A 16,277-nucleotide genomic window follows, 5' to 3' on the forward strand; every position below is an offset into this window, starting at 1 on the left:
CTGTAGTTCTTGACCAGGTTTGCACACACTGCAGCAGGGATTTTGGCCCACTCCCCCATACAGACCATCTCCAGATCCTTCAGGTTTCGGGGCTGTCGCTGGGCAATACGGACGTTCAGCTCCCTCCAAAGATTTTCTATTGGGTTCAGGTCTGGAGACTTGCTAGGCCACTCCACGACCTTGAAATGCTTCTTACGGAGCCACTCCTTAGTTGCCCTGGCTGTGCGTTTCGGGTCGTTGTCATGCTGGAAGACCCAACCACGACCCATCTTCAATGCTCTTACTGAGGGAAGGAGTTTGTTGGCCAAGATCTCTCGATACATGGCCCCATCCTTCCTCCCCTCAATACGGTGCAGTCGTCTTGTCCCCTTTGCAGAAAAGCATCCCCAAAAAATGATGTTTCCACCTCCATGCTTCACGGTTGGGATGGTGTTCTTGGGGTTATACTCATCCTTCTTCTTCCTCCAAACACTGCGAGTGGAGTTTAGACCAAAAAGCTCTATTTTTGTCTCATCAGACTACATGACCTTCTCCCATTCCTCCTCTGGATCATCCAGATGGTCATTGGAAAACTTCAGACGGGCCTGGACATGCGCTGGCTTGAGCAGGGGGACCTTGCGTGCACTGCAGGATTTTAATCCATGGCGGCGTAGTGTGTTACTAATGCTTTTCTTTGAGACTGTGGTCCCAGCACTCGTCATGTCATTGACCAGGTCCTGCCGTGTAGTTCTGGGCTGATCCCTCACCTTTCTCATGATCATTGATGCCCCACGAGATGAGATGGAGCCCCAGACCGAGGGTGATTGACCGTCATCTTGAACTTCTTCAATTTTCTAATAATTGTGCCAACAGCTGTTACCTTCTCACCAAGCTGCTTGCCTATTGTCCTGTAGCCCATCCCAGCCTTGTGCAGGTCTACAATTTTATCCCTGATGTCCTTACACAGCTTTCTGGTCTTGGCCATTGTGGAGATGTTGGAGTCTGTTTGATTGAGTGTGTGGGCAGGTGTCTTTCATATAGGTAACGAGTTCAAACAGGTGCAGTTAATACAGGTAATGAGTGGAGAACAGGAGGGCTTCTTTAAAAAAAACTAACAGGTCTGCGTGAGCCAGAATTCTTACTGGTGACGGCACTAGGGCAGTCTGCAGCACCCGGCCTGACCCTACTAGAATCTGAAGTCAAATGTCGAACGTTTGCTGATGGTCTGGTGCTTCTGCCACCAATCAAGGAGGGCCTACATCAGCACCTAGATCTTCTGCACAGATTCTGCCACACCTGGGCTCTGGCAGTCAATCTCAGGAGGACAAAAATAATGGCGTTCCGAAATAGGTCCAGTAGCCAGGACGACAAATACAAATTCCATCTGGACACCGTTGCCTTAGAGCAGGTATTCCCAAACTAGGGTATGCGCAATGCTGTCGGGGTACGCCAATTAAACATTTGATTCACATTTTAAAAATACAAATACATATTTTAAAAATATATAATTTCTTCACATTTTCAAACATATTTTCCAACGGGGCTAAACATTTGGGTAATGTTTTTTCTCGCCTGAATGATCTGATTCTGGGATTACAGGGACTTTCCCCAACTATATTCAATGTGTGGGACAAAATTGAGGCTATGATTAAGAAGTTGGAGCTCTTCTCTGTCTGCATTAACAAAGACAACACACAGGTCTTTCCATCATTGCATGATTTTTTTTGTGTGCAAATGAACTCAAGTTTACGGACAATGCCAAATGTGTTATAGTGAAGCAATCACGCAGGTACTTTCCCCCCCAAAACGGATGACACAAACAACTGGATTCGTCATTCCTTTCATGCCCTGCCCCCAATCCACTTACCGATATCTGAACAAAAGAGCCTCATTGAAATTGCAACAAGCGGTTTTGTGAAAATTGAAGCCACTGCCAGATTTCTGGATTGGGCAGCGCTCAGCGTATCCTGACTTGGCAAATCGCGCTGTTAAGACACTGATGCCCTTTGCAACCTTGCACCTATGTGAGAGTGGATTCTCGGCCCTCACTAGCATGAAAACTAAACACAGGCACAGACTGTGTGTGTAAAATGATTTAAGACTGAGACTCTCTCCAATACAACCCAACCCAACATTGCGGAGTTATGTGCATCCTTTCAAGCACACCCTTCACATTAACCTGTGGTGAGTTATTCACAATTTTCAATGAACAAATACAGTTTTATAGGTAAGATGGCTAAATAAAGATCAAAATTATTTATTATTATTTGTGCCATGGTCCTATAAGAGCTCTTTGTCACTTCCCACGAGCCAGGTTGTGACAAAAACTCACACTCATTCTTATGTTTAATCAATGTATTGTGTAGTGTGTGTGTGTGTGTGTGTGTGTGTGTGTGTGGCAGGCTTACAATAATGGCAAAAAAAACTAATTTGAGAGTGCTCTGACTCTGGTGTACGCAGCTGGAGGTTGAATGTTTGAAGGGGTACGGGACTATAAAAAGTTTGGAAACCACTGCCCTAGAGCAAACAAAAAACTATACATACCCTGGCCTTAACATCAGCACCACAGGTAACTTCCACAAAGCTGTGAAAGAGCTGAGAAACAAGGCAAGAAGGGCCTTGTATGCCATCAAAAGGAACCGAAAATTCGTCATACCAATTAGGATCTGACTAAAAATACTTGAATCAGTTATAGAACCCATTGCCCTTTATGGTTGTGAGGTCTGGGGTCCGCTCACCAACCAATAATTCACAAAATGGGACAAACACCAAATTGAGACTCTGCATGCAGATTTCTGGGAAAATATCCTCTGTGTACAACGTAAAACACCAAATAATGCATGCAGAACAGAATTAGGCCGATATCCGCTAATGATCAAAATCCAGAAAAGAGACGTAAATTCTACAACCACTTAACAGGAAGCGATTCCCAAACCTTCCATAACAAAGCCGTCACCCACAGAGAGATGAACCTGGAGAAGAGTCCCCTAAGCAAGCTGGTGCTGGGGCTCTGTTCACAAACACAAACAGACCCCACAGAGCCCCAGGGCAGGTAGACTACCAGACCACTGTGACTGACCCAAAATTAAGGAAATCTTTGACTATATACAGACTCAGTGAATATAGCCTTGCTGTTGAGAAAGGCCACGTATGCAGATCTGGCTCTCAAGAGAAGACAGGCTATGTGCACACTGCCCACAAAATTAGGTGGAAAGTGAGCTGCACTTCCTAATCTCCTACCAAATGTATGACCATATTAGAGACACATATTTCCCCCAGATTACACAGATCCACAAAGAATTCGAAAGCACCCAATTTTGATAAACTCCCATATCTACTGGGTGAAATACCAGTGTGCCATCACAGCAGCAATATTTATGACCTGTTGCCACAAGCAAAGGGCAACCAGTGAAGAATGTTTATATATTTTCCCTTTTGTACGTTAACTATTTGCACATAATATGACATTTACATTGTCTTTATTCTTTTGGAACTTCTGTGAGTTTAATGTTTACTGTTAATTTGTTTTATTGTATATTGTTTATTTCACCTGTGACCTAGTGGGGCAGTGACCTGCTGTAACTTTTTCTACTACCCTCTCCTATCCTACCCTAGCCTACCCTCTCCTACCATCTCATATTCTACCCTAGCCTACCCTGTCCTGTCCTACCCTATCCTACTCTCTCCTAATCTACCCTAGCCTACTCTCTCTTAACCTACCCCATCCTACCCTCTCCTACTCTCTCCTGTTCTGCCCTCCACTCTCCCACCCTTTCTCACCCCTACCCTCTCCTATCCTCTCCTACTCTACTATCCCCTTTTCTCCCTTCTCCTACCCTACACTATTCTACCCTCCCCTATCCTACCCTACCCTACCCTCCCTTACCCTCTCCTACCCTACCCTCCCATCTCCTACCCTATCCTAACTTGCCCTCCCTACCCAACGCTGCCCTACTCTCTCCTACCCTTCCCAACCATCCCCTGGCCTGGCCACACTACTGTACTGTGGTGTCCGCTGGAATGTGGGATTGTGGGATACCTAGAATCAGGCCATTTTACCTAGGATGAAAATATAAAGGCTCCGACAACCTAATACTTTAACGCGGAAGCGTTCGAAAATAAGCAAATCAATGGGACCAGCAAAAACTACAGGATTACCATTGAAAACGTGACAGGTGGTTTTTCCCATTATTCACATTACAATCTTTCACTTTCAGTTATTTGAAAATGAAATAATCTCCAAAATATCGCTATTTCTAAAACAAGCCATAGAATGTTGATTGCAATTTCAGTTTAGTCCACCAGAAAAGACAGAACAAATAATACAACAAGTATTATAGTTCAACTCAAAAATAATTACAAAATAAATTAAATAAAAAGTATAATCTTTGTAAATTATATCATAAATAGGATTGCTGGTATTATGTCATACATGCAGCTAACAAAAATATATGGAAATGTCTGCTCTTCCCAAAATTACAACCAACTAATTGCAGCATTACCGCAAAAATGGAGAAGCAAGTGGAACGGGGAAAAAGAAAGGGACTTGTCTGTTGGCATTAAAGACCAAAATTGGTTAAAGAAAATTGCGATAAATAAAGAAGTATACCAGTTTCATTTAAGGACCCAAAATGGACAACTGTGCCATATACAGTTGAAGTCGGAAGTTTACATACACCTTAGCCAAATACATTTAAACTCAGTTTTTCACAATTCTTAGGTCAGAATAATAGGAGAGAGAATGATTTATTTCAGCATTTATTTCATCACATTCCCAGTGGGTCAGAAGTTTTCATAACCTCAATTAGTATTTGGTAGCATTGCCTTTAAGTTGTTTAACTTGGGTCAAACGTTTCGTGTGGCCTTCCACAAGCTTCCCACAATAAGTTGGGTGAATTTTGCCCATTCCTCCTGACAGAGCTGGTGTAACTGAGTCAGGTTTGTAGGACTCCTTGCTCACACCCGCTTTTTAAGTTCTGCCCACACATTTTCTACAGGATTGAGGTCAGAGCTGTCTGATGGTCACTCCAATACCTTGACTTCGTTATCCTTAAGCCATTTTGCCACAACTTTGGAAGTATGCTTGGGGTCGTTGTCCATTTGGAAGACCCATTTGCGAACAAGCTTTAATTTCCTGAGTGATGTCTTGAGATGTTGCTTCAATATATCCACATAGTTTTCCTCTCCCATGATGCCATCTATCCCATGATGCCATCTATTTTGTGAAGTGCACCAGTCCCTCCTGCAGAAAAGCACCCCCACAACATGATGCTGCCACCCCCATGCTTCACGGTTGAGATGGTGTTCTTCGGCTTGCAAGCCTCCCCCTTTTTCCTCCAAACAGTTCTATTTTTCGTTTATTCTCATTGTTATTTTTGTTATAGTGTTCAGTTTAAATCAAAAGCATGAACACTTACCACGCTGCGCTTTGGTCCGATTATTCCTCACCCGACGACGACACTCCTTACAGAACTACCCACCACAACCGGACCAAGCAGCGTGGTATGGAGGAGCAGAGGGTTCAGGACTCCTGGACATGGGAGAAGATATTGGACGGAAAGGGACCCTGGAGACAGGCTGGGGAATATCACCACCCGAAAAAGGAACTGGAGGCAGCTAAGGCCAAGAGGCGGCGATATGAGGCAAGTGAGCGAAGCAGGCGAGGTTGTACGAGAGGTAGCTCCCCAAACTTTTTTTTGGGGGGGAACACGGGTGGATTGGAGGAGTCCGGCTATAGACCTGAGCCAACTCCCCGTGCTTGGTACTGGCAGCGTGGTACTGGTCAGTCACAGTGTTATGTGGTAAAGCGCACAGTGTCTCCAGTGCACGCTCATAGCCCGGAGCGCTATATGCCAGCCCCCCGCAAGTGCCATGCAAGAGTGGGCATCCAGCCAGGGCGGATTGTGGCAGCTCAGCGCGCTTGGTCTCCGGTGCTCCGTTTCGGCCCACTGTATCCTGCGCCGGCTCTGCGCACTGTGTCTCCGTTGCGCTGGGACTGCTTAGTTGGTCTTATGCCTGCGCTCTGCCCGTGCCGGGCTGAGCCAAGTGGAGAGGTGCTAATGGTAAGCACCAGATCTCCAGTGCTCCCACACAGCCCGGTTCGACCTGTGCCTGCACTCTGGAGGGGCCGGGATAAAGTGGGCATTCAGCCTGGAGGAGTGGTGCCAAGGCTGCGTACCAGAGCTCCAGTGCTCCCCCACAGCCCGGTTCATCCGGTGCCTCCTCTACACACCAGGCCTCCTGTAGATCTCCCCAGCCTGGTGGGCCCTGTGGCAGCCCCACGCACCAGGCTGTCTCTGCGTCTCCTCCCTCCAGAGTCGCCCTTCAGTCCGGAGCCTCCAGCGATGCCCTCCAGTCCAGAGCCTCCAGAGGCGCCCTCCAGTCCGGAGCCCTCCGAGTCACCCTCCAGTCCGGAGCCTTCCGAGTCACCCTCCAGTCCAGAGCCTCCAGAGGCGCCCTCCAGTCCAGAGCCTTCCGAGTCACCCTCCAGTCCAGAGCCTCCAGAGGCGCCCTCCAGTCCGGAGCCCTCCGAGTCACCCTCCAGTCCGGAGCCTTCCGAGTCACCCTCCAGTCCAGAGCCCTCCGAGTCACCCTCCAGTCCAGAGCCTCCAGAGGCGCCCTCCAGTCCGGAGCCTCCAGAGGCGCCCTCCAGTCCAGAGCCTCCAGAGGCGCCCTCCAGTCCAGAGCCTCCAGAGGCGCCCTCCAGTCCAGAGCCTCCAGAGGCGCCCTCCAGACCAGAGCCTCCAGAGGCGCCCTCCAGTCCAGAGCCTTCCGAGTCACCCTCCAGTCCAGAGCCTCCAGAGTCACCCTCCAGTCCAGAGCCTCCAGAGGCGCCCTCCAGTCCAGAGCCCTCCGAGTCACCCTCCAGTCCAGAGCCTCCAGAGTCACCCTCCAGTCCAGAGCCTCCAGAGGCGCCCTCCAGTCCAGAGCCTCCAGAGGCGCCCTCCAGTCCAGAGCCTCCAGAGGCGCCCTCCAGTCCAGAGCCTCCAGAGGCGCCCTCCAGACCAGAGCCTCCAGAGGCGCCCTCCAGTCCAGAGCCTTCCGAGTCACCCTCCAGTCCAGAGCCTCCAGCGATGCCCTCCAGTCCAGAGCCTCCAGAGGCGCCCTCCAGTCCAGAGCCTTCCGAGTCACCCTCCAGTCCAGAGCCTCCAGAGGCGCCCTCCAGACCAGAGCCTCCAGTGGCGCCCTCCAGTCCAGAGCCTTCCGAGTCACCCTCCAGTCCGGAGCCTTCCGAGTCACCCTCCAGTCCAGAGCCTCCAGAGGCGCCCTCCAGTCCAGAGCCTCCAGAGGCGCCCTCCAGTCCAGAGCCTCCAGAGGCGCCCTCCAGACCAGAGCCTCCAGTGGCGCCCTCCAGTCCAGAGCCTTCCGAGTCACCCTCCAGTCCGGAGCCTTCCGAGTCACCCTCCAGTCCAGAGCCTCCAGAGGCGCCCTCCAGTCCGGGCCCCGCTACGAGGGTCCCCAGTCTGGGGTTGGCGTTGAGGGTCCCCGCTCTAGAGGCGCCACCTAAGTGGGCCAAGCCAGAGGTGGAGCGGGGTCTACGTCCCGCACCAGAGCCGCCACCGTGGAGAAATGCCCACCCAGACCCTCCCCTATAGGTCCAGACCAGAGCCTCCAGTGGCGCCCTCCAGTCCAGAGCCTTCCGAGTCACCCTCCAGTCCGGAGCCTTCCGAGTCACCCTCCAGTCCAGAGCCTCCAGAGGCGCCCTCCAGTCCGGGCCCCGCTACGAGGGTCCCCAGTCTGGGGTTGGCGGCGAGGGTCCCCGCTCTAGAGGCGCCACCTAAGTGGGCTAAGCCAGAGGTGGAGCGGGGTCTACGTCCCGCACCAGAGCCGCCACCGTGGAGAAATGCCCACCCAGACCCTCCCCTATAGGTTCAGGTTTTGCGGCCAGAGTCCATGCCACAGGATGGTTTTTCAATAATGTCAATACCGTTGAAACAATTTATTTGAAGATTTTCAAAAAATATACAGTACCAGTCAAAAGTTTGGACACTGTCACGTGTGCTTCCTCTCTCGCCTCTAGGTCACAAGGGTGCACGCCTGTCACCAGCGTTACGCGCATAATGACACTCAACTGGACTCCATCACCTCCTTGATTACCTGCCCTTTATATGTCACTCCCTTTGGTTTCTTCCCCAGTCGTCCTTGTTGCTGTTACATGTCGGTGGCTGTTTGTGTTTCTTGTTTTGTTCATTTATTAAATGTATTCACTTCCTGAACTTGCTTCCCGACTCTCAGCGTGCATTGTTATAGACATACCTACTCATTCAAGTTTTTTTCTTTATTTTTACTATTTTCTACATTGTAGAATAATAGTGAAGACAGAAAAACTATGAAATAACATATGGAATCATGTAGTAACCAAAAAAGTGTTAAACAAATTAACAAAAATTGTATATTTGAGATTCTTCAAAGTAGCCAGCCTTTGCTTTGATGACAGCTTTGCACAGTCTTGTGGACTCCCCCCAGTCTATGTCATGGATAGAGCAGTTGTTGTTTATGTTTTGTATGTCCAACTATGTCATGTACATGTATACTCAGAGGTCTAACGTTTGACCAATTTGATTAAACATGCAACAAAGTATTTAGCTGTGGGGCTAGGAGTTTCATTTTTGGGAGCACTGTGCGTCTATGATTTTTTTTCTTCTAGATAATAATTGTTGTAATGATAAAGCTACGCTGTACAGTTGTTTCCGAGTACCCCAGAGCAGGTTAAATCTGGCCCACCAGAAATATTATTCCCCCCCCCCCCCCCTCAAATTAATTATGAATATTTGTTTCCTAAACAAAAATAATAATTATTATTATTTAAAAAAATCTCGGACCAGAGATGCAAAACTCCCAAATGCAATGTCCCAAGAATAAAGTTACCATACCTAAATAATGCAAAAGTTACATTTTATCTTCATTCATGAGGAGAGAGAATGCAGGAGGCAGTCAACTAATAAAGCAGGCCTTGGACCATTTTGTGGTTCTGAAATGTAAAGCTGCAATCAATAGGAGGTGAACAGTACCTGGTGCTGAAAATATAGCTAACTTGTTATGCAAGTGTGACTTACTCAATGGGAAGAGTTGCATTTCCCCTCGGACACGATCTTGTGGATGTCGCGTGAGATGGGTGTGATTTTGAAGCGCAGGCAGTCCTCCATTGAAAGTCGGTTCCTGTCGTGAGTCTATATTGCAGTGAATTATTTTACAGTTTGCTACAACTCGACATATTTAATTAAACAGTGATCCATTCTGACTACTACATTTGTCGTCACACAGGGCCACGTGCTGACAGACCAATCACGGGCCTGCAGGTTACAAGGAGGCTCGCTCTTTGCACATGTCTCTCAGGCAGGATGAAAATGACTACATCGACCATAATCCTTTGCTAGTTATATCCACTTCATCCATATACATTTTTTGGGGTGCCATTCAGCTCCATTCAGCAATATGGCGCGCTTCCGGCTTCATGCGCCATCGGTAGTTTTCCATCACAATCTTCTGTTTTTAATGTCTATGCTTCTTACTTCTAGCCCAACCAGGTCAAAACACCTGACCCTTATTACCGGTGCAATATTTCTTATCTTCCTATAGCGGATCGGCGGGACAATGTTTTATTCATAAACCATGTTGTGGGCCATTCTAAAACTATTTGAGCATTGACGTCCTTAACCATTTGTTTACACTTTGTTCAGTCATGTTACCTCATTGGTTAGCTAGCTAACAACCTGGTAACTTTATATCTAAACATGTAGGGGTACAGAAAGAAAGGAAAGGGATAACTTCTTCAGGAGATCAATGATCATAGCAATGAATGAATGACAAATCTCTTGTTAACTAACTTGACGTTTTTATAGAGAATTTATAGAGACTTTTCAACATAACACATCTCAATAGGAACCTAATATTCCACAAATGACTTTGTAATTTCAATGACATTGAAATTCAATGGTATTGGTATTAGCATTTTAGTTTTTAAACAAATGTATTTACAGTGCTACATATTAGTTTTTAGGGCACAACATTTTCTTCAATTTTAGCTAGAATTCATATAGGCCCAATATAGGCTGTATCTCAATGAATAAAAAAATCCTATCTCTAGTTCGCTTTTTGTTTCTCAAACCAATTCAAATCAAATCAAATTATATTGGTCACATACACACATTTAGCAGATGTTATTGCAGGTGTAGCGAAATGCTTCTGTTCCTTGCTCCAACGACATATTTAGTATTTTGGTTTGAACATTTTGGTGCTCCTAAATTTCATGCATGCACACACACACACACGCACACACACACACGCACGCACACACGCACACACGCACGCACACACAGACACTCCTTAGAGAAATACTCTCAGAGATACTCTCAATGATCGACTATGAAAAGCTAACTGACATTTACTCCTGAGGTGCTGACCTGTTGCACCCTCGCCAACCACCGTGATTATTATTATTTGACCATGCTGGTCATTTCTGAACATTTGAACATCTTGGCCATGTTCTGTTATAATCTCCATCAGGCACAGCCAGAAGAGGACTGGCCACCCCTCATAGCCTGGTTCCTCTCTAGGTTTCTTCCTAGGTTTTGGCCTTTCTAGGGAGTTTTTCCTAGCTACCGTGCTTTTACGCCTGCATTGCTTGCTGTTTGGGGTTTTAGGCTGGGTTTCTGTACAGCACTTTGAGATATCAGCTGATGTAAGAAGGGCTATATAAATACATTTGATTTGATTTTTGATTTGACTCCTTTCCTTCAATTTTTTTCTTCGTTCCTCACTCAAATCCAGTGGACTTGAATATGTTTTCTTCAGGGGAGAGGTAGCTGAATGCAGTCAGCAACGTGGAAGAATCTGTCCATTGAGGGCTGTGTGAGTGTGTGAATGTACACCTTGGACCCAGGGCAGGCTGCATTGGGAGCTAGCCGACTGCAAAATACGCCCATTGGAGGGCTGCAGGGATGGACAGGTGATTAGCATAATTCGGAGAGAGGGGCCATACATATGGTAATGTAGGGTGGGGGGAGGAGGCACTGGCAGCTGGGGTGTCACATTTGTGTCAGTTTGGAAGGAGGGGGGGGGGTTATTGTACTACAGCACCCCTCTCCTTCGCTGTCGATCTTTGTCTTTCTCTCGTGCTATGAGGTGGGACTGGGTATGAGGGGAGGGAAGGTGGGACTGGGTATGAGGGGAGGGAAGGTGGGACTGGGTACGAGGGGAGGGAAGGTGGGACTGGGTACAAAAGGAGGGGAGGTGGGACTGGGTACGAAAGGTGGGAAGGGGAGGCGGGACTGGGTATGAAAGGAGGGGAGGTGGGACTGGGTACGAAAGGTGGGAAGGGGAGGTGGGACTGGGTACGAAAGGAGGGGAGGTGGGACTGGGTACGAAAGGTGGGAAGGGGAGGTGGGACTGGGTACAAAAGGAGGGGAGGTGGGACTGGGTACAAAAGGAGGGAAGGTGGGACTGGGTACAAAAGGAGGGGAGGTGGGACTGGGTACAAAAGGAGGGGAGGTGGGACTGGGTATAAAAGGAGGGGAGGGAAGGTGGGACTGGGTACAAAAGGAGGGGAGGGGAGGTGGGACTGGGTATGAGGGGAGGGGAGGTGGGACTGGGTATGAGGGGAGTGGAGGTGGAGGGGAGGTGGGACTGGGTATGAGGGGAGGGGAGGTGGGACTGGGTATGAGGGGAGGGGAGGTGGGACTGGGTACAAAAGGAGGGGAGGTGGGACTGGGTACAAAAGGAGGGGAGGTGGGACTGGGTACAAAAGGAGGGGAGGTGGGACTGGGTACAAAAGGAGAGGAGGTGGGACTGGGTACAAAAGGAGGGGAGGGAAGGTGGGACTGGGTATAAGAGGAGGGAAGGTGGGACTGGGTACAAAAGGAGGGGAGGTGGGACTGGGTACAAAAGGAGGGAAGGTGGGACTGGGTACAAAAGGAGGGGAGGTGGGACTGGGTATGAGGGGAGGGGAGGTGGGACTTTGTATGAGGGGAGGGGAGGTGGGACTGGGTACAAAAGGAGGGGAGGGAAGGTGGGACTGGGTATAAGAGGAGGGAAGGTGGGACTGGGTACAAAGGAGGGGAGGTGGGACTGGGTATGAGGGGAGGGGAGGTGGGACTTTGTATGAGGGGAGGGGAGGTGGGACTGGGTACAAAAGGAGGGGAGGGAAGGTGGGACTGGGTATAAGAGGAGGGAAGGTGGGACTGGGTACAAAAGGAGGGGAGGTGGGACTGGGTACAAAAGGAGGGAAGGTGGGACTGGGTACAAAAGGAGGGGAGGTGGGACTGGGTATGAGGGGAGGGGAGGTGGGACTGGGTATGAGGGGAGGGGAGGTGGGACTGGGTACAAAAGGAGGGGAGGTGGGACTGGGTACAAAAGGAGGGGAGGTGGGACTGGGTACAAAATTAGGGGAGGTGGGACTGGGTACAAAATGAGGGGAGGTGGGACTGGGTACAAAAGGAGGGGAGGTGGGACTGGGTACAAAAGGAGGGGAGGTGGGACTGGGTACGAAAGGAGGGGAGGTGGGACTGGGTACAAAAGGAGGGGAGGTGGGACTGGGTACGAAAGGAGGGGAGGTGGGACTGGGTACAAAAGGAGGGGAGGGGAGGTGGGACTGGGTACAAAAGGAGGGGAGGTGGGACTGGGTACGAAAGGTGGGAAGGGGAGGTGGGACTGGGTACGAAAGGTGGGAAGGGGAGGTGGGACCGGGTATGAGAGGATGAGAGGTGATAGGAGTTGGGACTGGGTACGAAAAGTGGGAAGGGGAGGTGGGACCGGGTATGAGAGGATGAGAGGTGATAGGAGGTGGGACTGGGTACGAGGGGAGGGGAGGTGGGACTGGGTACAAAAGGAGGGGAGGTGGGACTGGGTACAAAAGGAGGGGAGGTGGGATTGGGTACAAAAGGAGGGGAGGTGGGACTGTGTACAAAAGGAGGGGAGGTGGGACTGGGTACAAAAGGAGGGGAGTCGGGACTGGGTAAAAAGGAGGGGAGGGGAGGTGGGACTGGGTATGAGGGGAGGGGAGGTGGAACTGGGTATGAGGGTAGGGGAGGTGGGACTGGGTAAAAAGGAGGGGAGGGGAGGTGGGACTGGGTATGAGGGGAGGGGAGGTGGAACTGGGTATGAGGGTAGGGGAGGTGGGACTGGGTATGAGGGGAGGGGAGGTGGGACTGGGTACAAAAGGAGGGGAGGTGGGACTGGGTACAAAAGGAGGGGAGTCGGGACTGGGTACAAAAGGAGGGGAGGGAAGGTGGGACTGGGTACAAAAGGAGGGGAGGGGAGGTGGGACTGGGTATGAGGGGAGGGGAGGTGGAACTGGGTATGAGGGGAGGGAAGGTGGGACTGGGTATGAGGGGAGGGGAGGTGGGACTGGGTACAAAAGGAGGGGAGGTGGGACTGGGTACAAAAGGAGGGGAGTCGGGACTGGGTACAAAAGGAGGGGAGGGAAGGTGGGACTGGGTACAAAAGGAGGGGAGGGGAGGTGGGACTGGGTATGAGGGGAGGGGAGGTGGAACTGGGTATGAGGGTAGAGGAGTTGGGACTGGGTATGAGGGGAGGGGAGGTGGGACTGGGTACAAAAGGAGGGGAGGTGGGACTGGGTACAAAAGGAGGGGAGGTGGGACTGGGTACAAAAGGAGGGAAGGTAGGACTGGGTATGAGGGGAAGGGAGGTGGGACTGGGTACAAAAGGAGGGGAGGTAGGACTGGGTACAAAAGGAGGGAAGGTAGGACTGGGTATGAGGGGAGGGGAGGTGGGACTGGGTACAAAAGGAGGGGAGGTGGGACTGGGTACAAAAGGAGGGAAGGTAGGACTGGGTATGAGGGGAAGGGAGGTGGGACTGGGTACAAAAGGAGGGGAGGTAGGACTGGGTATGAGGGGAAGGGAGGTGGGACTGGGTATGAGGGGAGGGGAGGTGGGACTGGGTACAAAAGGAGGGAAGGTAGGACTGGGTATGAGGGGAGGGGAGGTGGGACTGGGTACAAAAGGAGGGGAGGTGGGACTGGGTACAAAAGGAGGGAAGGTAGGACTGGGTATGAGGGGAAGGGAGGTGGGACTGGGTACAAAAGGAGGGGAGGTAGGACTGGGTATGAGGGGAAGGGAGGTGGGACTGGGTATGAGGGGAGGGGAGGTGGGACTGGGTACAAAAGGAGGGGAGGTAGGACTGGGTATGAGGGGAAGGGAGGTGGGACTGGGTATGAGGGGAGGGGAGGTGGGACTGGGTACAAAAAGAGGGGAGGTGGGACTGGGTACGCAAGGAGGGGAGGTGGGACTGGGTACAAAAGGCGGGGAGGTGGGACTGGGTACGAAAAGAGGGGAGGTGGGACTGCTTACAAAAGTAGGGGAGGGAAGGTGGGACTGGGTATAAGAGGAGGAGAGGTGGGACTGGGTACGAAAGGAGGGGAGGGAAGGTGGGACTGGGTATAAGAGGAGGAGAGGTGGGACTAGGTTTGAGGGGAGGGGAGGTGAGTGGGACTGGGTACGAAAGGAGGGGAGGGAAGGTGGGACTGGGTATGAGAGGAGGAGAGGTGAGAGGAGGTGGAACTGGGTATTTGAGGAGGTGGGACTGGGTATGAGGGCAGAGGAAGTGAGGGTAGGTGGGACTAGGTATGAGGTGAGGGGAGGCTGGGTATGAGTGGAATGTTGATGGTGCAGTTGGACCCTGGCCTCTGACCCCTGTAAGTATCAAAGACTTCCTGGTTGATTGACAGCAGCATCAGGTGGGAGTCCCCAGGTTAAGAAACATGTGGGAGATGAGAGAGAAGAAGAGGGTGAGAGAGGGAATAATTGAAGTTGCGAGGGCAAACATTACGGTTGAGGTTACAAAAATAGGGTGAGATATTTACAGTATGGAAATAAAATGAGCAAGGTAATATGACGGATGGACAGACAAACAGATAGACAGCTGTCTTAGGCTCGCTGGTGGGTCGATGGCAGTGAGGTGACCTGGTTCTAGGGACTTTCATGTCACTACGGGGGGCTTGGCTTAGATCGCCGTAATCCAGCTAATCCACACACACAGTTTTGTACAGCTAACCTTGTGGTGAAACACCATTCAGTCCCATTCAAATCCTATTTTCCCTAAACCCTAAACCTAATTCTAACCCATACTCTTAACCTAACCCTAACCTTAACCCAAAAACCTAACCTTAACCCTAAACCTAGCTCCTAACCGTAAAACTAAACCTAGATCCTAACCCTAACCCTTAACGGAATTCTAACCCAAACACTAATTCTAACCTTAACCCTAAACCCCCTAGAAATAGCATTTGACCTTGAGGGGACAAACAAAATGTCCCCAGTTGGTCAAATTGTGTTTGTTTACCAGGGACCAGAAGTCCCCACAAGAATAGTTAAACACGTCCACAAATAAAATCACATTTTATTTGTCACATGCACCGAATACAACAGGTGTAGTAGACATTACTGTGAAAGGCCTACTTACAAGCCCTTAACTATTAATGCAGTTTTAAGAAAATAAATAAATAAATAAATATAATATTTACTAAATAAACTAAAGTTTAAAAAGTAATACAATAAAATAACAATTAAGAAGGCTATATACAGCGGGAACCCGGAATTTTCAGGGGTACAGTTAATTTGAGGTAATTGAGGTAATATGTACATGTAGGTAGGGATAAAGTGACCGTGGAAAGGGTCCTGTCAACCTTTCATGTGGACGGGGAAGGAGAGACAGAAAGGCCGTCGTAGGCAGACCTGGCTCTCAAGAGAAGACAGGCTATGTGCACACTGCCAACAAAATGAGGTGGAAACTGAGCTGCACTTCCTAACCTCCTGCCAAATGTATGACAGTATTAGAGACACATATTTCCCCCAGATTACACAGATCCACAAAGAATTGGAAAACCCAATTTTGATAAACTTCCATATCTACTGGGTGAAATACCACAGTGTGCCACCACAGCAGCAAGATGTGTGACTTGTTGCCACAAGAAAAGGGCAACCAGTGAAGAACAAACACCATTGTAAATACAACCCATAATTATGTTTATTTATTTTCCCTTTTGTACTTTAACCATTTGCACATCGTTACAACACTGCATATATACATAATATGACATTTGTAATGTCTTTATTATTTTAGAACTTCTGTGAGTGTAATGTTTACTGTTCATTTTTATTGTTTATTTCACTTTTGTATATTATCTACTTCACTTACTTTGGCAATGTTAACATATGTTTCCCATGCCAATAAAGCCCCTTGAATTGAATTGAGAGAGGCAGGGAAGGGGAGTTTTGGAGGAGTCTCTTGTGGTTGACCATTCGCAGGGCTCTGGTTTTTGAATAAGAGCGTCTAAAAGAAT

General features: G+C 49.5%; 2 protein-coding genes across 2 annotated transcripts in view; both read left to right on the forward strand.

Annotated features, from left to right (window-relative positions):
* The window catches only part of LOC110535101 (protein patched homolog 1), a 150,026-nt gene that overhangs the window by 15,420 nt on the left and 118,329 nt on the right, over positions 1-16,277 (forward strand). The window lies entirely within an intron of this gene.
* LOC149979676 (uncharacterized) lies at positions 5,617-8,040 on the forward strand. The gene is made up of 4 exons (XM_090189175.1): positions 5,617-5,621; positions 6,362-7,241; positions 7,575-7,677; positions 8,000-8,040. The coding sequence occupies exons 1-4, from the start codon at positions 5,617-5,619 to the stop codon at positions 8,038-8,040; spliced, it is 1,029 nt and encodes a 342-aa protein (XP_090045301.1).

Source organism: Oncorhynchus mykiss, chromosome 11, assembly GCF_057628025.1.
Source record: "Oncorhynchus mykiss isolate SJ-2025 chromosome 11, ASM5762802v1, whole genome shotgun sequence".
NCBI lineage: Eukaryota > Metazoa > Chordata > Actinopteri > Salmoniformes > Salmonidae > Oncorhynchus > Oncorhynchus mykiss.

Excerpts from the sequence above, each read along its gene's own strand:
- LOC149979676 (XM_090189175.1), top strand. Across the intron at positions 7,242-7,574 it reads CCAGTCCAGAGCCTCCAGAG|GTCCAGACCAGAGCCTCCAG; the intron begins GCGCCCTCCAGT and ends CCTCCCCTATAG. Across the intron at positions 7,678-7,999 it reads CCAGTCCAGAGCCTCCAGAG|GTCACAAGGGTGCACGCCTG; the intron begins GCGCCCTCCAGT and ends TCTCGCCTCTAG.